At 37.8% G+C, this 27,002-nt stretch overlaps 1 protein-coding gene across 1 annotated transcript in view; it reads right to left on the bottom strand.

Annotated features, from left to right (window-relative positions):
• LOC122791477 (extracellular calcium-sensing receptor-like) overlaps positions 1 to 27,002 on the bottom strand; it is a 289,465-nt gene that overhangs the window by 166,942 nt on the left and 95,521 nt on the right. Inside the window, exon 4 of the mRNA XM_044059219.1 lies at positions 12,553 to 12,780. Coding sequence (XP_043915154.1) covers positions 12,553 to 12,780 — 228 coding nt within the window. The remainder of the gene's footprint in view (positions 1 to 12,552; positions 12,781 to 27,002) is intronic.

Genomic DNA, 27,002 nt, shown 5'->3' with positions numbered 1-27,002 from the left:
TGTGTGTGTGTGTGTGTGTATGTGTGTATAAATACTTGGCTCCTGCAATCCACAGTAGTTTTGGTACAAAGGACAGAATTGATTGAAGCAAACAGGATCATCATATGAGCCATGTTCTTCAGGTACAATCCTTGGTTTCCTTGTTTTGTTGACTGTTGACAGTATGTTTATTAATTTGCAGTGAATAAACTTGGCAGCCAGCATGAAGTCTGAATGTTTAAGGTTAATATTTTAACAGTTTTAATTAACTTTTGTTTTTGCAGGCACATATGTTTGAAGTGCACTGTGTTGGGCTACAGCATTCTACACATAGTTAGTGCAGATGAGTAAGACTAGGAGCTGATTTTGTAGTGCAGAGTTTGACTTCATCCACCTTCATTTGTCTACTCTGTGACTCTGACTATGTCACTTCACCAGACAGTAGTCCTAGGCTGCCCTTGAAAAGGGACACTTGCATCCATTGGGCTGTCCCAAGCTGTTAGCAAAAGAGCTATACATTTGCCTATTAAATTCCTGCACACTTCACATAGTTGCTAACTAGCACTTTATTTTATGCTGCATGACTATTAGTCCTACACATGTCTTGTAGTTTAATGGATAAAAAATAATATGTGCACTTATAGGTCTGAACAGTGTTTTATGGTAGTTGAAGAAAGACAACCAAGTAATGAGATATTGATATTGTTCTGGGGGATAGGAGTGGGGCTGATGCCAGCAGTCCATTACCATGTCAACTCCTCCATTTGACCATGAGCTGGCCGTGGGTGCCACAGGCCATGAAGTTGAAGACAACCACTCGCATTCAGAGGCCAAGAGTTCAAAAGTTGATGTTGCACCAAAAAAGGTAAAGAATGGATTATTATGCCAAAGCTTCAAGGAGGGGTCTGGTTCATGGGTGCTGGTCAAATCTTTTTCTGTTTTGTAACCACAGATTGTGCTTGAGCAAAGAATCACTGTGGCATAAGTTTTTTTTACATGCTCAAGAATGGCTCAATTTATGTATGAAGTCCCCTATGGAAAAATACATTTATTTTATTTATTTTTATTTTACATATGTTGACTGGGGAAGTTTTGCTGTGTACAACTGCCCCTTTTCAGTGGAGCGCCATAGAGAAAAGCTCCATTACATGCAGTACATAGAAAATCATTTAAGTTATATAATATCAACAATGTTGGGCAAGACACAATTAAAATAATTGTTACAATGTCAAAATAGATAAGATAGTAACTATACATACAATAGTAAGGCTTCTTATACTAAACATACTCTATACAAATATCTTTAAATAACTATGCAGTAGGACAGATGCCACAAGCGGTATGATAGATGTCACAATACAGAGTTTTGAGATATTTACAAAGAATGGAAATCAAATGGTTCATTTAATTATGAGATATAAATAAAATAAGTAGTAAAAGAATTAAGAGAGGCATAGATGAAAGTTGGGGTGGGTGAAGACAGAGTAATAGTTGGTAATAGAGTAGAGGAGAACAGAGATATAATAGAAAAGAAGGAAGGAAGTGGATATGTTATACTTATCCTGGAGATGTACAGCTACAAAGCCAGGATGTTGAGAGGTGTTTTCTTAAATGTGTTTTAAATGCCTGATGGTTTTCAAGAAGCCTGACAACATGTGGAAGGACATTCCAGAGAGTAGCTACAGAGTTTGAGTATAAGGAGGCTTCCAATTCATTTGAGCTTTAATTACGGAGAGGAGTTTGTCTTTAGACTGAAGAGCTTTGGTAGGGTGATAGTGTTAAAGCATGACTTTTAGTGCTGGAAACATATCAGGATAGTATATTAGACTAGTAGTAGCTGACTATAGTGGAGGTGATGTGGGAGTTCAGACAAACTTAGTTGTTTAAAGGAGATATTTTATTGTAGCATTAACAGCTTGAAAGTGTAGGTCAGATTTCAAGTTGTCATCAATCATGACTCCTAATAATTTGGTAATAGGGACATGTATTATTTAATGAAGTGATTTTGACAAGACTTTTGCTTTGGGAGAATGTTTTTGGAGTAAAAAGTAGTATTTTCATTTTTGGGGGGATAAATACAGCTTGTGAGTTGTCTAGCCAGGGTTATATGGACATAAACGATTCTTGACACACTATATTAAGTTGGTTTAACATTGTATAATGTTTTCTGAAGATGTTTACCTAAACAGGTAAATGAAAAGTGCTTTAATAAACTTCCTTGACTATTTTGGATATCCTGCACAGTCAGTGACTTTTTTACAGGCATTTTCCAGCTCTGGTTTCCTCAACGGTTCATTATTTGTTTTTTACTAGTTTGCTTTGGATTTATTGGGTATAAACGATTCTTGACTAATTTCTTGAAGTTTTTGTAGGTTAGAGGCTATGCAGATGAGTGTGGAGTCATCTGAATATTGTACAAGAGTAGAGTGCTTGGAAGCAGTGTGTACATCATTTATAAATATGTTATGCAGGAGGGATCCAAGTATGGAACCACGTGGTACTCCTACAGTAATGAGTAGAAATGATGAGTTTTCTTGTTACCATTTGTCTGCTTGGAATCTGTATGTTAGATAGCTGTGAAACCAGGAGAGGGAGAGACTCAAGGAAAAGAGCTTTAGTAATAATTAATGGTGAGAGACTGTGTCAAGTGGTTTGGACATGTCAAGGAATGAAGTAAAAATGACACTAGGTTTCTGGTATTTCTGTTTTTATTAATGGTATCAGCAATGTAAAGTAGGGCAGCAGTGGTGCCATAGTTAGGATTTATAGAATGCTGCTTAATTTTAAATTTGTTCTTTGTAATTAATTTGTTGGTTGGGTTACTTACTTTTGTTTATGTTTGAAAAGATGGATGTGAGGTAGGTTGCAAAGGTTATAGGCTATAAAGAATGAAATATGGGAGTAATTGTCATTGATAACAGTGGGCTGAGCAACTGGGCATAAGGCTGGTGTTGAGAAGTGTATGATAGCTGGTTAGGTATGCAAGAAAGAGGAGGAAAGTGAATTGTAGTACTTTGAATAGCATGCCAATTATTATGTGAGTGTTCAGTTAGTGAAAATGTTAACCGGATATTGACAGAACACTGGCTAGGGTTTGAATGGCTGAGGCTTGGGTGAAGTGGGAGAGTTTGTATGGTTACAATGTAAAAGGAATCCAACTGAAAGGAAGTAAAAAGGTGGGAAGTGGTTAGTAGATGTGTAAAGGAGATGCATGACTATAGACTGTAAACTATTTTGTGATTGGCAGCAAAGTGGTGGGTGGAGATTAGCTTAGGATAAGTATAGATGATGTGGGGGTGGTTGGGAATTGGGGATAGGGTATGGGAGCAGAGTGAGCCTGAGCATAGTGATCCAGGTTCTAAATCAAGTACCAATCAGGTACTTCAATGGAATGCAGTTATTCTACCCACAAATCATTTTCCAACAAAAACAATTAATGAGGTAGAATGCTTATCGATGCAAATTCATCAACTACTTGAGATGAGTCATAGCATTTAATTTTATTGTTATGGGCTTTATTTACTTTTTTCAGGGAAACTTTGCAGTGCTAAAGTAAAATATTTCAAAGAGTTAATTTAGCTAGGGAACACCTTCCAACTAACATAGAAGCAGATGTCTTGGACCCTAAGTGAGAAGACCTGGATTACTATTCTCAGTTGTCTTATCTCCTTAGGATATGACGTTGACACAGACAGCATTATTATTTATTCTTTATCACTTACAGGGGATATCGCATCTAGAGAAACATTTGATAAAATTAAGGAGCACTTCAAATGGAAAGGGAAAGAGTCATTACAGACACAAATTTAAAACTTTGACTCAGAGACACTGCTTGCCCAGACTGAGCCTAATGCCATTTCCCAATCTGGTATCACTCAACTCTTAGCTGAGGAGTGAAGAAAAGGTGCATCCTTTCCTCAATACTTTTACAGGAAAGGTCTTTCTCTCTGATCTGCAGCCAGCTTCCTCAAATTGTACTTATGGAAAAAGAAAATCTGTTTCATGCAAAAAGTAGAAAAAGCATTTCATCCCTGAATATAAATGCACTATTGGCATTCAGTTCTGAATGCTGATAATGCAATAATGATCAGTTGGCATCTCCTGATTATACCCCCTGTTTTCTGACACTTGGGTGATCCTTTCTCCCACCCTAGCTATTCTTCTGCTTTGAGTTACTTGGCCTAGAGTTCCCTAAACCTATAGCTATTCCTCCTGTTTGTGAGCAATGAAAGATGCCTTTACTTGCATCTAATAAGAAAGCAGACAGAACTTATAGGGTCCAAAAGTCCCATAAGTACCTTTATAGCAGTCCCACGCTGGATCCAGCTGTTGAGTCTATGGATCCAGAGAATACATCCAAATTTGTTCCTGTCTCCAGTGCTATCCCACTGATTAGAAAACAGAATGCTAGACAGATTTAGAAAGAGAGTATGCATATGCCATCCTTGCTATCAGATCATTAACTATCAGAGTCATATTACCAGTTTCTATACAAATGTCTTGGACCAACTGAGGTCTGGAGGGTACCTAAGGGCAAAACTGATGGACTGCTAGCCCAGTGGCAAAACTCTTTATAAGTGTGGATATAATGTTCTGGATTCAGTATCTCAAATGGCAGCTATGGGTGACATAATTTCCAAACGTACTTGGCTGATGCTACAACCACTGACAGTGGATGCCAAAATGCAGTTTATAATGCACATTTAGACAATGACCTTCTGTTTGAGAATCCTACCAATGAAGTATAAGGAAAATAGAGGAAAGGGGAAAGGTCATACATGTACTATTGTCAAAGTATGACAAAACTATTCCACTAAACTAAGCCTTTACTACTGCAGGCAGGGTAAAGGCAAGCCAGTGAAGTGCAAAAATAAAAATAAAAAAAAGATCAATACAAGAAAAATTGGAAAAGCAGAGAGAGAAAATAATGATAAATGTGGATCTTCAGCACCCAGAAGCAACCAAGACTATATGAGCCTTCTCCTTCACATTTAATCTTATCGTACCCCCCCCCTGCACTGGTTTCATACCCTGACCCAACCTAAGATTGCAGGAAGACTCGTAGAATGCTTCTGAAAATGATAGCACAGGAAAACATAATCCTACATGTCCCTTCACACGGTTACAAATTACAATTTGCAAAAAATCAAGAATGGTAAGGATTCCTCCTGTGCCAAAATATCAAAGGCACCTGACTCCTTTTTAATCTGCAGAGCATTCTGATATTAGTGGTCAGAGATTCATTACCGGAAAAAGAGAGAAATAAAAACATGTCTATACATGACTTTTTCTAGCCCACAGAAAGAAGGTCCTTGCAAATCCATTCTGGAATTTTCAAAACTCCAAACCTTCTTGAGATCTGAAAATTCATAATGTTAACTGTTCAGACCTTATTACTCCTCTTGTTTTTACAGACCCCGATTACCTCAGATCCTAAGGATGCCTGCCTTCACACTCTTAATAACAAGGTTGCAAGGACTTTCTCGGATATGAATCAAGGAGACTTCACCATAATCTTACCCCAATGATGTTTGGTTTGGTTACTGCTCCCAATGTTTTAAATTGTCTGATTTCATTAATTAAATAGTGTAGGATAAAGGCCATTCACAGTAACCCATACTTAGATGACTGTTTCATTCAGATAGTCTCCCTAGTTGCAATGGACAGGACCGTTGCATCCACCATGGAATGCTTCAAAAGTCTTCAGGTCTCCCTTAACATACAAAATGAAGATTTTTCCAGTTCAAACTGAGTGATTTTCCTATGCTCGCTGTTAGACTCAAACTGTCAAAAGACATTTCTTTTACAAAAAACGTGGAACAGCCTGAAAAATATTTCCCTAAACTTGCTGTAGAGGTGGTGTTGTTGGCCAGGGAGTGTCTCAGGGTTTTGGAATACACGGCCTCCACTATCCTGGGTGCACATGAAAATGCTTCAGTGATGCCTGAGATCTACCTGGAACAAAAATTCCCATTCCCTAGAAGAAGTGATTCCCATATTAACCATAGTTAAGGATAACCATAAGGCATTCTTCAGCTATACCCATAACCTAAAAGGTAGGACCCAGGTGTGTGCTGAACTGGCTGTGGATGGCATCACACACATTGATCCTGTGAAAATAGCTCACCTATTAGCCAACAGGTTTTGTGAAAATTTCAACTCTCTATCCCCTGAAAAACATTCCACAAAACATTCCCTATACATCTACCCCACATTCCCTCTCCAAAATGCAAGTCGTTAATGCTCTCTCCAAGGCCAAAAATACAGCCTCTACGGGACAGGATGGCATCCTAGGTTGCATTTTAAATGGTCTAAAACAGGCTGTGGTTGAAGACAGTACCTAATGGAGTTCCTAAATCATGAGTACTGGTTTTGTCCCTGCTGAATGGAAACCGGCAACTGTCATCTCCCTTAATAAAGGGGGTACATCAACAGACCCTGGGAGATACAGACCCATAAGCTTAACCAGCCTTATCTTTAAGGCCATTTAGCAAATCATCATGGACCATATAAATAAGTATATAGGTGATCTCCAAACCCTTGATCTGACACAGTTTGGTATTGTCAAAGGCAGGTCATGCATGTTAAATCTGGTGGACTTCTTCAAGAAACAGAGCCAGAGATGAAGGCAAATCTGTGCATACAGCCTACCTTGACTTAGCCAAGGCCTTCAACACAATCCCACATTCGGGCATCATTGATAAACTGTCCCAGTTGAATATCAACCCTTATGTCATCAGGTGGGCTGCTAACTGGCTTAACAGCAGATCACACTGAGTCAAAATGTAGGACTTTACCTCAACCAGCAGACCTGTCACCAGTGGGGTTCCACAGGGGTCAGTGTTGGGCCCCCTATTGTTTGGAATACACTTCTCAGAAGTTCAGACTAAAACAGAGGGGCTGTGGCTGACTAAGTTTGATGATGACTGTAAATTAGGTGAATTCACTGAATACCCAAACAATGTCAATATATTTCAAGAGGGACTTACACAAACCAATGACTGGTGCAAAGCCATGGACTCAAACTCAATGCAAAAACAATGCATTATCATCCCCTTTAGCAAAAATGATATCCCTGCAGACTATCATATAAATAATAATAATACCCTAAGTAACAACGCAGTAGTAAGAGACTTGGGAATACAAGTTGACTGTAGCCTAAATTATGACCACAATGTGTCTACTGTGGTAAGGAAGGCATTCTACGTTGCACACCTCACTAGCAAAGGTATTGCCTCAAGAGTGAAAGAGGTCATAACACCCCTGTACTCGACCCTCATCAGGCCAGTAATTGAGCACAATGCTCCCTTTGGTATGTACCTTACCAGGCACTTGCAGCAACTTGAGAGACCTCAGAGATTTCTAACCAAGAAAATTCAGGGTCTCCAGCACATATACATTGATAGACTGAAGTCACTGTCACCGTACTCAGTATCATACAAGACTACTTAGAGGACACTTGTGCCCAGCCTACAGAGCAATCTTGGATCCAAACCTAATGGAAATGCTGTACATCTGCAAGTCAAATGGGACAAGGGTCACCCACTCCAGGGACCTTAACCTGGCCTCTGACATAAATAGAACCTGCTGGATAGACAGATATTTCTCTCAGAGGTTGCCATTCCTCTGGAATATGCTACCAATTTACATCAAACAAAGCCCCACTATGACCACATTTAAGCTTAGCTTGGATGACTGGATAGGAAACTGTAAATTCCTGCTGGGGATTTCACCTATTACCCTCCTAGATATGGGCAGTCATTGCTAACTAAGATCTCAAAAGTTTAGGGAAGACCATTTATATTGGGTTTCTCTAGTATTATATTGGGTACTCACAGGAGGCTTATAAAGACCTTTGAGTCAATAGCCCAATAACCACCTATGAACCTGATATACCCATGGAGCTGAAATGTTTTTTCAAGCAAGTGAGGCTAAATGTGGGCATTCCCTTCATGCAGGACCCCTCCGCTCCCAAAGCTAGAGACTACAACAGATGCTTCAGACATAGCTTGGAAGCGTACACACAGAAATTCAAACTTCAAACACTGTGCAATTCAACCCAAAGGAAGAAGGATATAAATATGGAAAAAAATATAATGACACTGATTCAGAATCTTAAAGTTTTCAAGCCAATGTGACTAAGGTATGTCATTCTGGTATTCACTGACACTACTATAATACATTTCTGCTATAAGTTTAACAGTGGCATTCACTAGACATTATACTTGATACATTTGCTTACAAAGTTGATGAAAACTGTGCATGGACACAAACATAACATAACCTTCATAGTTTATTGCATTATATATGTGTCATCATTGCTCATGGAATGAACTATCATTAAAATCATAAACAAGCACATTGGCAACCTATAATCACTGGATCCTTCCCAATCTGGATTTGTTAAGGGAAGGTCATGCTTACTTAACCTGGCAGACTTCAGAGGGTCACCAAGGCAATGGACAAGGGTAAAACAGTGCATGATGCATACCTTGACCTGACAAAGGCATACAATACATTACTTCACTCTAAAACTGTTGACAAGCTCTCTGAGTTAAGCATAAATCCTTGAATAACTTGTTGGATTGCTAGCTGGCTCACAGACAGGACCCAAAAGTTAGGAGCAGTGAGACCATCTCAACCAAGGGACCAGTCACTAGAGGAGTACTCCAGGGCTCTGTGCTGGGCCCACTTCTGTTTGGTATTCACAGATGACTGTAAATTGGAAGCCATTATAAACTGCCCCCAGAGCACTAACATCTTGCAAGTGGATTTAACACAGACAAATGACTAGCGCCAAAGCCATGGACAAAAGACCATCAATAAGAAAAGTATCATCCTAACTAATCCCCCCTACAAATCCTTAATTACCTTCCTATTAATATGCTTTCCATATAGATGCCTATGATACTCAGGACCAAAATGGTTTGGGGTGTGCTGCTAGGGTTGTAAGGGCCCTAGTGGTCAGTGGCCTAGTAACAACCTATGAACCTATGTCAAAGTTAAGTCTGAAACATGGAAACTGACTGAGGGCTGCAAATTGTTCCTTCCAAATGCTGCAGGTTCTAATTCCCAACAGCCACTTCTGAGAATCCACAAACATTTTAACATTGATTCTGGATTACTGTAATTACTTTGATCAGGGCATTCAGATGAACTTTCCTGAGGTAATCTAGTGGGAGGGTTAGAAGGATGTTGTTTCCCCATGTGCTCAACAGTGTTTGGAAAAAAATATTTTAAAATGTTACAGATTTCTGTTCCTAACCTAAAATGATTTAGTTGCGCCAAACATGATGTTAATTTGAGATTCAATTGTATACTTTGGTGTTATGCTAAGAGGAAGGTGTGCTCTGCATGGCTGAGCAAACAGGAGAATGTGAAACCTATTTGGTGTACCGTGTCATGAGAAAGCAACACAGCATGATTCTATGCACAGGTAATGTGCTAACAGAAAGGTGTGCTGTGCAAGGTTGAATACATAAGGAAATGTATCTGGTGAATTCTGTAACATGAAAGCAGCATGGCAGTTTTGTAAATACTGACACTACACTAGCAGAAAACTATGCTGTGTTTGGTCAAAGAAACAGGGGCATGGGAAACTTATTTAGTGCACTGTGCAATGGAGAGGAAACATAGTGTTACTTTATGGTAACAATCTCTAGTCTATGATACCTGCTTGAAGGTTATGATACAGCAAACAAAAGCTACATTAAAGCACTGCTTTAAAGAAAACTGTGTCATGACATTTATTTCCTTTCTTGTGTCTGCAGAACAGGCAGTAATGCAGTAGTACTACTATGTAATGCATATTAATGCATCTGGTGATAAGAAACAGATTGCAAGTGCAGCTCCGACATTTCACTTTGCATTTTATTATAATGGAGAAATAAGATAAGGCATTTTGAAATGAATTTGGAATGCAACATTTGGCATTGTAATGTTAACAATTAAAAACAAATAAAAGATTCGTAGCAAGGAAGAACATGGTAGTGATTTTGATTTCAGGGTTGTGTTGCAGGGCATGCATTTTTATTACCATTGTTACTACTGAGGTCAATGCATTGTAACTGCATTGCACTCCTCATGAATAGTAATGGTAATTATTAGAATGCACAAGGAGATTCCTTGCAGGCATGCTCATCTAATTAGAAGACGTATTTGATGTTTTATTCCTTTACATACTGCCTGCTAAAGAACCTTTGAATAAAACAATAGGTTATAGCTGCACATGCACAACTAAACAGAGCAGTATTTGTGTTGCTTAAATGGATGTTGCTTAAATGGAGGCTGCAATGAAATGCTATGTTATTTAGTGGAAAGTGCAGCAGTGATTTTATATTAATATAACATCAGCATGTACTATAGGTCAGGGAAGCTATTAGTCTGCTAGTGGAGCAATGCTACAGTGTATGAGGTATCCACTACTGCTAAACATTTTAGCTGATTGCTTCAGTGCTGTTTGAATATAGTAAGTTTTAGTAAGTTTAATCGTGACAGATAGTTTATTCCATCATACAGAAATATAGTAAATTAAATGTATGTACTTATCATGACAACAGAGCTAGAAGAGTGCATCCATTCCCATAAACAACAGGGCTAATACCATAAGCTATTAGGTAGCTCAGCATCTGACACTCTTCAAGGTTGCTAAGTCTCCTTTTTTCCCATTGTAGTCTGCCAGGGATCCTTCATCTCATGAGTTCTAGTATGCCATGTAAGAAGGAAATGTGAGATAAATGTTTAAATCAATTTTGCAAGAAAAGAGAGGAAGTTGGGTGGATATGTTATAAGGATAGCTCTGTCCATTGAGATCAGTTGCTATAGCAAGTACACAAATGTCATACCTGCTATGACAATCTTTCTAGACAGCCACACCCATAATAAAATACCCTTAATTGTTCTTCCTGTAAATGAATACCTAGATCTGGGTATCATGTCTAGATTACAAGGTTTCATAAATTTATTCAGATAAAACCAAGTTGCTGTTGCACAAATATATCCAAAGCAATACTGGGAAAAAATGTCTAAGATGTAGCCACTGCTATAGCAGGTACTCCTGCATTATTTCTTACTTTCATTCCTTTTAACTGTTTGGGGTTTTCTTGTATTTCCGTTGCTTTGAAAATGAATTAGTAAATTGTACATGTCTTTAAATGTTATTGATTGATTAGTTATTTCAGTTTATATGTTCATAGCATTTCAACTTATATGCATTATACTTGAATTAGTCTGAAGAAATGTAATCAAGCAAGGCAAAAATACCTAATCAGTATACTAGTTTGTTTTGTTTATTTACTGATTACTTGCTTACTTACATACTTACTTTGTAAAGTTTTTTCATTGTTTCTATGCCCATGCTTGAATATCCATTGTTATTTTAGTTTACAATAACAAGAAATTAGAAAAAACAAGGCTGTGAATACAAAAAGAAATGTTTAACAGCAGTAGTGAAAAAATACCAGGAAGGGTGGCCAAGGTGGTGCAGTGGTTAGCATTGCCACCTCACAGCAAGAGGTTCTCCGGTTCGATCCTCAGCTGGGGTGCCTTCTGTTCGGAGTCCGCATGTCCTCCCTGGGGTCACGTGGGTTTCCTCCGGGTGCTCCAGCTTCCTCCCACATCCCAAAGACATGCTGTAGGTGGAACGGACACTCTAAATTGGCCCTAGGTGTGAGTGTGAGCATGTGTGTGCCTTCTGTGGAAGGTTGAGTGCCGGGCTGGCAACTTGACACCGTAAATCTCCACTGCCAGTCATGAGCAGACAGGTGATCCACTGTGGTGACCCCTAAATAGGAAAAGTCAAAAGAAGAAGAAAGAAGTGAAAAAATACCAGGAGGCCTAGACAGGGAGAGTAAGTTGATAAAAGTCTCTGAAAACTCAATAAAATAAGTATTCTGACTTTAAAATAGTTTTCAGAAACTGAAATTAGTTATTTAGTAAAGCATTAAATAATAATTATGATTTCATTAACCTTGTAATTACTCACTTCTTTGTCTACCTTAACAACAAGAACACTGATACTTTACTCTCTCACTGCTAGTATATACAAAGTATGTACCATTGTATCAGCTGCAAACTATTTCATTCATCACTACACACAGCAGACCAAACTAGTCCATATCTATTGATATGAGATTATCACATCATACCTCTCTGATGTCAGGACTGCTTTAATTGATCAAACTTCAGAAACCTAACTGTAACTGTTATAATATTTGAAAATCTATAAAGCATTTTGTCTTCTAATGTGCTTTCAACATTATTGCTAGTAGTATTATTCATTGATGAATATTTCTACAAACGGTTTACTACAACTGTGAAAAAATCAGTGTTGCATTTTTTACTTGTTATATAAGAGTTCAGTGCTGTATTTAGATCTTTTGACCTCAAGCCTCTACTGAAAATGGTCACGGCCCGATTGGGCTATCCTGGTAAACAAACACAAATAAATAAACAAAAATTAGGTTACTCTTGACACCTAATGCAATTTTATTACTGAACAACAAAAGTATGAGAAGTACCATTCAGTTGGTGAGAGTGTAACTTGGCTTATTTAGTGTAATTGCAATCTCTTACCTGTGTCTGCCCTTTATTATATTTTATACTATTGTCATAAAGGGTAAGCTCCTTAGGCTTTTGACTACTAGAAAGAAATCGACCCACTATTTTAGACTGAAGCAATCCACTGGTAGAATTTTGCCAGTTTATTATATCATAGATGGCTGGAGCATTTCCCTTTATGTCAAAGAATACTTCCTCACCTGCGTTATTCAGAAAGTGTACATTCCGCAGGTAATGGAGGAGCTGATAAAATAAAACATAATTAAACATGTATGGTTTATCATTCTAAAATCCAGCTTTCACATCATGCATAGATAAATCACAATTTTAACTGTGATTCAATACATATTGACTTGTTAACATAAGAAAATTATAGACTATTCCCATCTCTAGCATGGCACCTTCTAGACTGCAGCAATTTCTATAGTAGCTGTTACTCACCAAATGATAGTCCAGGTAGCATAAACTAGGATTTTGTTCTATAAGAGTGGACTGACACAACTCGTCTTACCTTAGTGAAAGTTTAGGGTGATGTCAAATGAAAATCTGAACAAAGAATAGTGAAACATCTTTTGTAGATTTTTAAAGAGCAACTGAATACAGTGGGATTTATTAGAATAAATGTTAATCAATTGGCAGTGTCTTATCTAAAACTGTAAACTTATGTTTGAAATTATATCAATATATCAATTATATCCATAGAAATGGTATGCAAGTGTGTGTGTGTGTGTGTGTGTGTGTGTGTGTGTGTGTGTGTGTTTGTATATACGAGCATGCAAACATGCATGTATGTTTGTTAACCAAAAAAAAAGTATAACATAGACTCTGACAGAGAAAATGAATATGCACAGATAGTTTCTGTTATTAAATGCAGAAACAGAATGCATTATATAACCTATGGTCTAAGGTGTTAAAAAGGTCACTTGGATGGTTAGTAGCAGCATAATATTGTCCAGTAAACAGAAACATGCCTCAACATGGCCCAGGTTGTGTGCAACTAAAAAATGCTCACGTTAATCATCAAAAACATACAACCATATTAAAACATTTCAAGAAACATTTTGTAAAGAAGTAGCAGCATTAAACATTAATATAATTTAAAAAACAAAAAAAGCAAAACTACTGTATATAATGTATATATATATATATATATATATATATATATATATATATATATATATATATCTATATGTATATATATATATATATATATATATATATATATATATATATAGGTCCCTATCAGAGAATCGAGTTTTCAGAAACTCGAAATTCATATGGTCGAGACCATATGATCAAGTTTTTGAAAACCTGAAGCTTTTCAATGAAGATCACAGAACAGTGCTGGTCAGGACTTGCCCGTTCCCTCACTGTAGTGTGATCTCGGAGTTGATATATATAATTTGCAGGGTTTCTGGGGGATGCAGGGTGGCTTGCCCCCTTGCAAAAATGTAAATAAAGGTGCAATTTTGGGGTTTTTTTGTCTTTTTTTTATGTTCCAGTTTTCGGAAACTCAACCATATAGTCTCGTTTGTATGAATTTCAAGTTATCATCTGACCTAGACCTCTGTATATATATATATATATATATATATATATATATATATATATATATATATATATATACATCTATATATACACACATATATATATATATATATATATACATATATATATATATATATACATATATATATATATATATATATTTATATATATGTATGTATATATACATATATGTATACATATGTATATAAATTTATATGGATCTTCCTGACTCTGTCAAAATCCCATATTATCAAGTCTCAGTATATTGACACTCAAAATATTGAACTCCCACTTCACTGAAGCAGCAGAACAGGGCAGATCTGCTCAGGGTAAGTAACCTGTTGCGTGAGACAGTGAATTTTGCACTTTTCCCAGCTGTAGTGTGATCTCGAAATCGGTATATTTAGCTGGGGGGGGGGGTGAGGGGCGCAGTCCCCCCCCAGATTGGGGAATGTGGGGGTATAGTCCCAACTTGGGTAGGTTAGGGATGATGTGGTTTGGGTTTTGTTTCTATTTGGGTAAGTGGTTACTTACCCTGGGAAGATCTTTGTTGTTCTGCTGCTTCGATGAAGTGAGAGTTCAATGTTTTGAGTGTCGACAAACTGAGATTCAGTAATATGGGATTTTGGCAAAGTCAGCTAGATCCATACATATATATATATATATATATATATATATATATATATATATATATATATATATATATATACAGAGAGAGAGAGAGAGATGGATATAGATGTAGATATAGATATGGATCAGGGTAGTGCACTGAGCCAAATGAATGAGAGAGTCTGAAGTGATTGAAAATGTGTTTATTGATTTATTTTGTTTTTTTATTTATATTTGTATACTGGGGTAGTGCAGCACTGGTCAACACTGACCAGTTTCAAGCTCAGCCGGGATGAAATACAAAACATTTCTCAAACAAAAAACACAGAAATGAAAGCAAGAACAGACTAGTTCAGACTAGTTATACATAGAAAAAATGTATATATACATGCATTCTAGTGAACAAGCACAATACAATGCACAGTCAAACACAAAGCAATTTACTTTATATACATACATTTCTAAAGTGGGTTAATCTTTAGTAAGTACTGAGAGAAAAGAAGAGATGTGCAAATGAGATGTTGATAGTGTGTGTTAGGTTGTATGTCCTTTGTTGAAGCAGAATCATTTGACTTGGATGGAAAAGTATTTTTGAATTGCTTTCTGAATTTGGAATAATTGTTGATTTCTTTTAGGCTGATAGGGAGAACTTGCCAAAGCACAGGTGCCTGAGAGGAGAAATCATGTGCAGTGCTGTGGAGTTTGGTTGTAGGGGTAATGAGACTTGGTGTGGCTTGTGAGCAGTGTCCCAGGTTGTATGAGGAAGTTTATTCATGGAGTCTATCTGCAAGGGGAGTAAATGTGTGGAGTTGTAGTAGCTTGTAGAGTTGACATTCTAACAGTAGGTTAGATATTTTTATGGGTAACCATTTGGCTTTTTTTCTAGGGTAATACATTGATGTTCACAGAAATGCTAGTTTGTAATGATCTGGTAGATGCTGCTAGAGATAGTCTGTAATGTAGCAATGCTTTTCTTAGAGGAAGAAGTAAAGATTGGAAGCCCATATTCAAGTTGAGAAAGCTGAACTCATTTGCCAATGGCTTATCAAGCTGTTTGGAATAGAAAAGGGAGATCTTTTTGGCCCAGAAAAGGAGGGAGTTTAATTTGTCTCTCACTTTGTCTATGTGAAAATGAAAGTTTTTTGACTGATCAACTCATAATCCTATGTATTTGAAGGTGATAGTTGTCTCTGTGGAATGGCTGTGTAAGTCACAGATACTTAAAGAGTCAGGTGCTTGATGAATTTTCCATGGAGTTCTAAACACATAGCTTAGGTCTTGGTGGGGTTGAGAAGTAGTTTATGTTTCATGAGTCTCTGGCGGAGCTAATGTGACTAGAGTTGGCATTCAGTGATGGTATGAGAGTGATCTCATCAGTAAATGGCCATGTCATCACCATAGAGCATAATTAGAAGATGAGGAACATACTTCTCAACTGTACAGATTTTCACAGAATGTCCAGAATTTTGACTCATATTTTTGTTCTGTTTTTCATAAAATTGTGGTTTTCTGGCAAATTAGTGGCAAATCATTAAAGAGTGAAGTTAGAAAATAATAACAGACATTTGAGTTTTAGACTTCATACCCTTCAGAAAATTCATACTCAACCTTTGTTCTATAAACTTTCTAAGTTTGTAAGAGCAATATTTAAAAATGTCCCTATTTTTGGGTCTTTGTCCCACTTTTATATTTGGCTTTCTCCAGATTTCTTCCTCTATGACCTTGAGAGGTATGATGGGGGAGTTCACAAGGAAGTTTGTTAATGAATATGCGAAAGAGGAGGGAAACAAGAATGGATCTCTGTGGTCCACCTTTGGTAATAGGTACATTTTCTGAATGAAAAGATCCTATTTTAACTGAAAGTGACCTGAAGTGTCTGTCCGTTAGGAAGTTTTTATGTCAGGGATAGGAGTCTACACTGTTACCAGTTTCATTTAGTTTGTTTTGGTGGAAGAAAATGACCAATGAGGTAAAATAACTTTGTCAGGTCTATAAATATGGCACATGCAAGGAGGCTATATCAGAGTTTTGCAGGCTGCCATCAGTTAGGGATCAAAGTTCTGTTGTAGTGCTTCATCCAGGTAAGAATCCACATTGTTTGGAGGACAGCTGGTGGTACTGCTGGATACAAAGAAAGAGGTGGGTGTAGAATATCTTTTCTATAAGTTCGCCCAGAATTGGGATGTTGCAAACTGGATGGAAGTGAGATGCATTTTTTGGGTTGGTTTGCAGTGGGATGGGTTTATTAAAGCAGTTTTTTTTAAATTTGTGGCATGATTTTTTCCATGAGACATAGATTAAATATGTGGTTGAGATGATAGAGATAGATGTTCTCTGAAGTGATATATGAACCAGGAGATTATGTTGTCAATTCGGGAGGGATGTCAAGTGGAAATATTTTCAAGTAGAATAAAAGCTTCTTTGGAATTTATGCATTTGAAGTGGAAGAGTGTATGAATGGTGGTGCGTGGGCAATGCATGATCTCTGGAAACTGTGGAATTTATTGCTGGGAGATTGCCAGGTTCTTTAAAAAAGCTTCTGGAGAAAGTTTTGTTGTAGGACAATAAACAGAGTTTGTAAACAGGGTATCATGAGGATGTTTTATTCCTACAAAAACAGCTAACTTTTTTTCTAAACGTTTTTTGGGGAATATAAGAAGGTAATTTGTTTCTTTGTTTGGAGATTTCTTTTGTAACTTCTGATGGACTTCTTGGCTAGGTTACATAATGACATAATGGATATGTGGTTGTAAGCTGTGAGAGTTTGCATCCATTGTTGCTATTTTTCATCCCTTAGAGTTAAAAGATGCTTGAGATCAGTGGATAGTCATTCAACGTTCATGGATTTATAAAGCCTGTCGACAAGTGTAAAGAATTTATCTTGTAGCTGGAGTCATAGCTCTCAACCTTCCATCTCCAAAATGAGGAACATTGGCCTTCATAATGTGTAACAGATGGGCAAAATGCAGAGCACATATTAATGGCTTACTAACACCTTCAACTGGGAAGGTCATAGGATGGTTAAAATATGCTGGTTTTATTTATAAAAATGACCTTTTAATGAATTAATATAATTCATTTCTGTTTATCATGGATATGGGTTAAAAAATTCCCTAACACTGAATGTGTGACAGACTCTTTCAATGTGGAACTTTGAGGAACATCAACTTTTTTTTTTTTAAAGGAACATCACCTTTTTAAGACCCCAAATGAGGTACGCTCCTCATAATGAGGTACACTTGAGAGGTGTAGCTGGAGTAGAAAGTTGGCTAGTCTTACAGCTGCTGATATCAGGATCATATAAGGACAGTATATGGTTCCATTTGTGGGTTGGGTTTTATTTATCTGCATGTATTGTAACATTGCGGGATGGTGCCATTAGAAATGTCTTAGCAGTGGTGCCAGGAAGTAAGGTTATGACTGCTGGGGGCATCAGATGGGGTAATTATGTCATGTATCTATAAAGAACAGCAGTTGTTGGCACTGTGTAGATGTTAACAAGGATTTGTGACTTGTTCCCTTAATAGATAAGGACCATAGTGGGGTTATCTAGCACCAACTGCTGATCCTCATTATGGCACTCCTCAACTGTAAAAAAAAAAAAAAAGTCTACTCCAATCTGGCTGGTGTTCCTAAACCTCAGGAACCAGCCAGGTCCCATTTCTGTATCCCTCAACTCCAAGCTGATGAGAAAACAAAATACTTTAAAAAGGCAAAAATGCAGCAAGCAGCTTTTTATAATTAATAAAACACACAATGTGCAGTCCTGACCACAAAAGCGGAACTGAAATGAATTTGTAAATCCACATTTAGCAATTCCTGTACATAAATGAATACCAGTACTGCGCCACTTTTTGATTATTTTTTACTGATCACATCCCCTAACACTTTGCACATAAGATAGCTTCCCCATTCATTCCCCCAGGTATGCTGCCATAAAAGATTATTTGTCAAGTAATTACAGGTAGCTGGAGGCAGGCATCTATAAAGGAAAGGTTCAATGACAACATTTCAGAAATCAGTAAGAAGTCAATATTCAAGATTCCAGAGGAGTCTGAAGGGTTTTTCCAGTGAAGTCCAATGTGCTATGATTGGAGAAGTTGGGTCTGAAATAGGGAATCTTTATCCTGGGTTACAGAGCTGTCAGTGGAACTCCTGGTCATTGGAATCCTAAGCCATATTTTCCATTAAAAACTGATTAGACAGTGATGTTGGTCTGCTCAAGCAATGTAGTACTGTCTGGAATACTTAAAAAAAAAAACTCTTATTTGAAATATATTCATATATTGTAGAGATGGTTATTCATCAGAAAATGTGTAAGTGTGGAGAAGATCTTATTCTGTATGCCAGAGATTTTTACTTTCACACACATAACTCGCCATTTTTCAGACTTTCTACCCTAGTGTTGTAGTTGATGATCATGTATCTGAGAGACACAAATCAAGAGTAGTAATTATGCTTGACAGTGAGCTGTCTGTTGAAAGAGATGTCGCGTTATTTTCCTTACTGAGATTCTGTTACGGTTATCACTCATCAGGACAGGATGTGTGTTATTTGTTTGATATTGAGAATACCGCTTTTCTTGTTCACTCACCAGGTCTTTCTCATCAGGTGGAGACCTACTCAGAGAAAGAGTACTTTGACTCCTTTAAGAACTATTAGATGTAAACTGATTTCAAGGTGTTTTATAGCATGTTTGCTTTATCTCCTTTAGCACCTTTCTAATATTGTACTATCAAAACTGGCTGTCGATCCTGAAGGAGTACTGAACAACTGAAGTTGTTATATCTCGCCAAGGAGTTAATTTAAATTGTTTTTTATTTGTTTTGTTTTGTTTTTAAGGGTAACCATTTGAAATGTCAGGACCCGCTAGAGTGTGTCCTGAAATATGGAGACTGAATTGCAGAAAAAACTAACCTACATACATTAAGTTTGAGATGGCCATTTCTTAAAATGTTCAATATTCATTGAGGTATGGTGATCTTGGAGTTATTATATATAAGTTGGGGGCTGTGGGGAGCCTGCCCCTCATATCAAGGGATACAGGGGACATGCCCCCTGCAAAAAATAAATTTAAAGGAGAAGAGCAATGTTCGAGATTCGCACTTCTGTATTTTCAGTCTTTTTCCCTCAACTTGTCAGCATGTGGCATTTCGGATGTCGACATTTCAATAGGGAGCCTTTTTAAGTCCATTGGACACAAGTGTTCCTTTTCAGGGGCTACCCTGGTATATTGTCTGATTAAGTAACTTACTTTGAGTGACACTGTATGCAAATGGAGGTGGAAAGAATCAAACCCAGTACCCTTGGCTACAGAAAACAGCTTTTTAAATGCTTCGAGCCTTAATACTTACTTTAATGGCCAGGCAATAAAATTCAATATATCCTGCAATATAACCCACTATATCATGGGAAGGAGTTAAAGTTTCCACATTTTGCTGTGTTAGCAGATCCAGTTTGGCACAGTCTGACCATCTTTATGTTCATTGCAATAAAACACTTTGCTTAGTGTTTGCTGCCTCCGCTTAATACAACTGGTGGATGCAGCTGACAGCTGAAACTTAACCTATTAATTAAAGATTCCACCCATTACTGTCAAAAGAAAAAGTGAGTGATAAATTCCCACAAAAGACAGGGCAGTGATTCTGCTAGAATGCTAGTGTCCTGTATGAAGGATCACAGACCTGAAGACTGAGCACTCTGAACCATCTGCTTAAGATAAACCTGCCAAATCAATGATAGTGGGAGCTAAATCTATTGCTCAGCCAAGGCCTGTACTGATATTGAAGCCTTATCAGTTAATGATGACCATGAGGCAGGCTTAGTGACCTTTGAAAGGATTGCCAACCAGGAAGGATGGGATGTTCTACCTGAGCAGCATGTTAGATATTATGAATATAAGGCTGAAATTAATTCTGTTTTAAGTATGTTGAAAGAAAAAGCTTGCTTAAATGCAGAAACAGAGTTTAGTAATATGTAATCAGCAGCCATAATAAATGACCATGTCTTGGAAAATAAGGAACCTGCTGAATGGACATTTTTCCCTTACAGACTTAAAAACAGGATGTATGCAAGAGCAAAAATGCAAAATCTGCTTTTAAAGAACACTGACATGTTTTTCTGCATATAAAAAGAATGGACACAATATGTTTCCTTAAATAACAGGACATGTTTATGACACTGTGACAATGTGTTTCCTCAAAAACATGTTTTTCTGCATGGAAAACAGGACATGTTTACCAGCACTGGCACAAGAACAGATATTCTTATACAAAGATCCAAACAGAATACAGGATGTTCACACTGTCAGAAAAGCTGGTCTCTTACAAGACATTGTTAAACAAGGAAGCTTAAAAATAATATTATCAAGTCAGCAGTTTGCGTCAGCATCTGCAACAATTAGTACTGTTTCTACAGGATGAGCAATTCTCCAAAATAGAATACCAAGAGGAAATGTGCATGACTAAAATTGTATATAAAGAGCTGTATGAAGCCAGTTATGTTGGGGGTATGGTAGGGACACATTTGTCCTGAGGTAAATGTTATATCTCTCACATCATCTGTACTATATGAGAAGTAAAGTGAAACAGTACTTTAAGCTGCAACGTTAGTCTGTTTGGTTTATTATAAAAAGTTATTTGTTATTGCTCTAAAGTTGATGCTGCAAAGTATATTCTCTCATCAGTGTATATTCTGCAAGTTTCTGTATGCAACAGACTGTGAATACAAATATAACCAGACTTTGAATTTAGCAGAATCCAGCCAGCAAGACTGAGTGTCTTAAGAAGACTTCAAATCCATCACAGCAAGCAGTAAGCATCTATATAATTTTTCACAGCATCTTAGTAGTACACTTCATGGGTAATCCCTCTGTGCATAATGGGTATTCCTAGAATAGAGAGTGTAATAATTTGATAAAGTCTGGAAAAGTTTGCTGGTCAGGGTTGTCCTCTCTTCAGAGACCCATATCCACAAGATTCTTGAATGATTCTTTTCCATATCAAAGAGTTTAATAGCACATTAATTTGAACTGAAACATATAGCCAACATTTGATAAGCTGACCCTCAGAGCACTGAGAGTTTTATGGCCCTGATACAGACAGAGAGAGAGAGAGAAAGAATTATGTTATGAAAACATATTTAGAGAGACATATAATAAATTAACTGCTAAAGCTAAAACTAAGCAAAAGGGGACGATGTCTTCCATCTTATGCATCAAATGTGGCAAAACAGGTCAAATAGAAAAACTCTGTGGGAAGGGTAAAGTACAGACTCCCAATCAAGCTAATGAAGATGGGGGTGGGGGTGTGCCTATAGAAAGTGATCAAGCTATAATTAGGCTTGTGGAAAATATGTTCTGCTATTGTGCCATTGCAAATCTAATGAAGTATATGATGAGTTGGTGAGCAGGAACTCCAGTGACTCTTACATTCTAGAAGTATGATGGATGAGTTTGGTAAAATTGCAATATCTTGCTAAGACTAGAGCCCACATTCAGATGTCCTTTGAAGCAGTGTGCTTAAATAAATAGTGAAGGTATTACCCTGCCACCCAGGTTTAATTACAGACAATGATTAGAAAGAGCCTTCCCCTAATGGCAGTAGTGCCTGACCTCATCCATAGTGTCCTCAAAGTCAAGTATGTCCCTTCTTTAAAGACCTATTGATAGAGTGAAGAGAGAACAACTCTAAGAGACCTACCATCACCCCATCCATAGTGGTAGAAACAGGATCTTCCATAACTTCACAGAATACACTTACCAACATCACCACAGAAGAGAACCATATGAGAGTTGTACATCCCAGACTGTCACCATAGTAGGTTCAGGAAAGCCAAAGTATAGATACATTTGTCCAGAGAGATAGAGAACCCCAGTAAAGGTAGGGAAAGGAAAATAGACATGGTACCAGAACCCCAATATTGGTAAAAAAAGCATAAGAAGAAGGTAAACAAACTGAGGAATCCAAAAATCTTGAATAGTGGGTAAACAAGGCTGGGGTAAAAACAACTCTAACACTCACAAAATCAAAGATTTTTCCATTCAATAGAGATGAAGCAAAGAATCTTTGGAGCACTGGAGTGAGCAACCCTTTCTTTGAAAGGAGATGGATACACAGATTCCTGTCCTTTCCTTTGTGGTAGAATAGGCTGAACCTTCTACCGGTCATGATACAACCGATGAAAGGGATCACCATCTGTCTGAGTTCTTAGCAAACGGTCTGAAATTTATGAGGTTCCACTGGGAGGACAAGACCCTATATCTGGCCCAGGAAAAAAACAGGATAGTTGGGGAGGACTCTAAGTAGATCCACCACCAGCTTACATGTGTTTTAAGAAACAACTTGATCTACTCTATAGTGTATTGAAACACAGGGAAGACATTATACGACAGTTAATGTTAAACACTTTTCAGTGCAACAGAAATGAATATAGACCAGTCTTGCGTTTGGGAGTACTTGGCCATGGAAAATATGAAAGCATGAGTTCTAGCCCAGTTCAATTGGTCTGACATATTTAAAGTAATAGAACTGCTGTGTTAGCTGTCCAAAAATGTAAGAGTACATGGCTAAACCTTGGATTTAAATATTCCTGAACTATGGCTGACAATCAAGGTGCCCTTTGAAGAATAACTTTGGGTATCATTGATCCCCTGTTCAGACACAAAAGCAAACACCAGCATATACTGGTGATTTCTAATTATGTTATCCAGTTTCCTTAGGCTATACACACTAAAGAAAGCCAATGCTAGGGCCATTGCAAAGGAATTTGTACTACTGTTTAAACATGTTCGTATATTTAGTAAGGAGAACTTGACAGATACTAGCCTATGAACCTATGAACCTATGAACCTATGAACACACCCCAATTATGTCAAAGATTATGCTACATTATTGTCAGAGTTTTCAGCTGAAATAGCTTAGAATATTTATTTGCCACCCCCCAAAATGATGACTTGGTTGAAAGGTTCAACAGTACCCTGAAGTCTTTTATAAGGATGGTTGCTCAAATGGATGTAAAAAATGGGGAACACTACCACCCTATTTGATGTGCTTTGTGAGGGACACCCCCATATCCTCAACAGGATTTAGTCCATTGAGGTATTCTACAGTAAACACCATATAAGGCTATTGGATAGAGTGAATAAAACATGGGAAGAAGAAGAAACCCCTTTATAACTCTACTTATGCACTATGATAGCCAACAAGAAAGAATGAGAGTTATAAAACCCATTGTTTGAAAGTACTGAAATGAAACACAAGCTAGTAAGCAAGAAGCATATAACAAGAATGCCCAGAGCAGGGAGCTCCAAACAGACAACTGGGTCTTGGCTCTGGTCCCCAATAGTAAGAACAAAGTTCCTTGCTACATGTCAGCGACCTTATGAAGTCATTTAGACATTGAATGAAGTAAATCATAAGGTAAGACAACAGAAAGGTGCACTGGATAACTCTAGCACATAAGCTTACTTCATTCCTGGAAAGAATCTTAAGTTAATGTAATTGATTCAGGGTTTGGAGGTCATAAACCAGAGCAACAAGTGCTGTCCATTCCCTCAGTGTTACAGGATGACATTTTCCTTATGTTCCAGAACTAGTAGATTTAGGAATTCCCCTTAAGGAACAGAGACATTTTCACAGCATTACCTGGCCGAACTTTGCTTGCAGCCTGATGGGATACCAGCTGCCTTGAAAGAGGCTTCACAAAAAGAAATCTAAAAATTTTAACATTGGGGTGATGCAGGAATCAACCAGTCCATGGAATAACCTCACTGTGTTGTTACCAAAGAGAGCTGACACCATCCAGTTCTGTAATGACTTTTGTAATGTGAACACCATATTGAAGTTTGAAAGCTGCCCAATGCCTAGGAGAGGTTAGCTAGTGAAACAGCTGGGTGAAAGCCAGATTGCTTACTACCTTGGACCTAATTAAAGGATATTGGCAGATCCATTTGAGATGTGACTGAGACTTGAAAGTGAATGGCTGGGTTTTTCCTAGTAACCAAAAGTCTGAGCAGCTGTGATGTGGTAAGCTAATTCTCATACTGTCGCCCATTGACAGGCTTAAATAAAAGATGAGGGAGAGAACTGTCCCCTCCACTACAGACTGTCTTTGTCTTTTTCAATTCACTGATTTTCCTTTTTTTTCCCATTGTAACCCCCAACACATTCCAAACGGTGATGAACAGGGCTTTAAGACCAGGCAAAATATATGGCACAGCTAGGAAGACAAAATATTCACTCAGGGATGCTGATTCTCATCTCCCAAAGTCCAGCCAGTACTAGATTCCCTGAGATTGGCCAGTCTCACTGTCATTGCTCAGAAGTGCAAAGTTGGCATAACTGGGAGCAGGTACTTAGGGAATGTGATAGATCAGGGGATAACTCACATGAATAAGAAAGTGAGGGCCTTTGTGGGACTTGTGAAGTGTAATAAGACATTTTTCATGGAGTTATTTTCTATAGCTTATCTTGTAACTCACCTCACAATGGACAGAATGCCAGAGATGCTCAGATGCACTCCAGAGAAAAACATGACTTTTAACAGTGTAGAGACAGTTCTAATATTCCCTAACTTTACCAACCCTTCACAATCTACAGAGATGCACTAGCATCAGGTAAGGGATAGTGCTCACACAAAGGAATAACACTAAAGAGTATCTAGTCTTCCTGATGTTTGCAGTGAGACAGATAGTTGAGAATAAGCTAGAGATGAGCAAAAAGTCCAGCTGTACATTCATAATCTTGGAATGACAAGATCCCAAACAATGGCAATTTGGGCAATCCTGTGATGTTTCAAAGTCTTAGAAACATTGGCAGAATTAATGCAGGTTATGCACAAGGACCGCATGATACAATTAAGAACATTACTGTTTAGACTCACAGAGGGTCTCACACTGGGTCTGGGAGTACATCAGGGTTCAGCTGTGAGCCAACTGCTATTTATACTGGTGAAGGACTACATTAGCAAACAAACTGGAGGGGACAGTTCAACAATGCTGCTGTATGCAGATGATGTGGCATTACAAGCAGACTCTGAACAAGGATTTCAGCAAATAATAGAGGAATGGAATGCAAAACTGAAAGCAAATTGGATATAATGGGGTACAGATAAGACAGATGTCATGATAGCAAATGGAAATATTAGAAGAAGCTGAGGACTGAGATAGAAGGGAAAATAGTAGAACAAGTTAACAGCTTCAAGTAGTTGGGTGTTTCAGGAGAGTGGACATCTGACTTATGAGTGCAAAGCTGGAATCATAGGGGCTGCAGCCAACTGGCACTGAGTGCCAGGGGTAGTGTGTGATAAAAGAATGCCAAAGAAGATGAAAAATAAGGTGTATAAAACAGAGGTGTGACCAGTACTACTGTATGTATGGGACAGAAAACTGGACAGTAAAGGCAGTGCAGTTGAAGAAACTAGAGATGATGACAATGCAGTACCTGTGACAGATGGTATATTGCACACTGTGGGACAGATGTAGAAATAAGAATATCAGAGCAGAAGGCAAAGAAGCTTCAATTGCATAAAAGGTCAAAAAGAACAGATTACAGTGGTTCAGGCAAATGTGCAGGAAAGCAGCAGATGATCTGGGGAAGGACATTTGGGATGCACAGGAAAAAGCAATAGGATTGTGCAAACCACCACTGAGTGCTTTAACAACTTCAAACACAGCCTAAAGAAATATTTTCTCAGAAATCATACCTGTCCCTGCTCCTTACCTAACAGGTGAACCCCATTCACTCTCTAGGGCTTTCCCTTCTACATCTGAGACCCCTAGACCAAGAATTTCTTCCACTTACCCATACCACATCTAATCTCTGCACCCTTTATTATTCCTATCCTTCTTCACTAGTAACACAATAAACTGAATCTGGACACCAAACCCAACTGGAAGGCAGACCAAGGAAAGAACACAGCCACGGATAAACATTTTTATTTGAACCACTGAGTGCAAACAGATTGTGCTCAGTTTTTATCCATGGCTGTGTTCTTTCCTTGGTCTGCCTTCCAGTTGGGTTTGGTGTCCAGATTCAGTTTATTGTGTTACTGGTGTTTTTTCTGGTTCTTGGTTTTTATCCTCCTTCACTACTTACTAAGCATATGTCTGCTTCTAGTATTTTCTACCCTTGTACCCTTGCCTAACCTTTTACCTTAATCCTACCTGAACACAAAAAAAGTTTTATCCTACTACATTATTTGACTTAGTATTGCCCTTCTTGTACATGTTGTATTATTGTATGCTGCCTGTACTTTATCTCTGTACTTACTCAATATTTAGAGCTTATTAAATATGTGTCTTAATACTT

Source organism: Protopterus annectens, chromosome 17.part0 (assembly GCF_019279795.1).
Source record: "Protopterus annectens isolate FY-2018-M chromosome 17.part0, PAN1.0, whole genome shotgun sequence".
In the NCBI taxonomy this organism is placed as follows: domain Eukaryota; kingdom Metazoa; phylum Chordata; order Ceratodontiformes; family Protopteridae; genus Protopterus; species Protopterus annectens.
The sequence above is the reverse complement of the archived record's forward strand: the minus strand, read 5'-3'. Positions and strand labels throughout refer to the sequence as shown.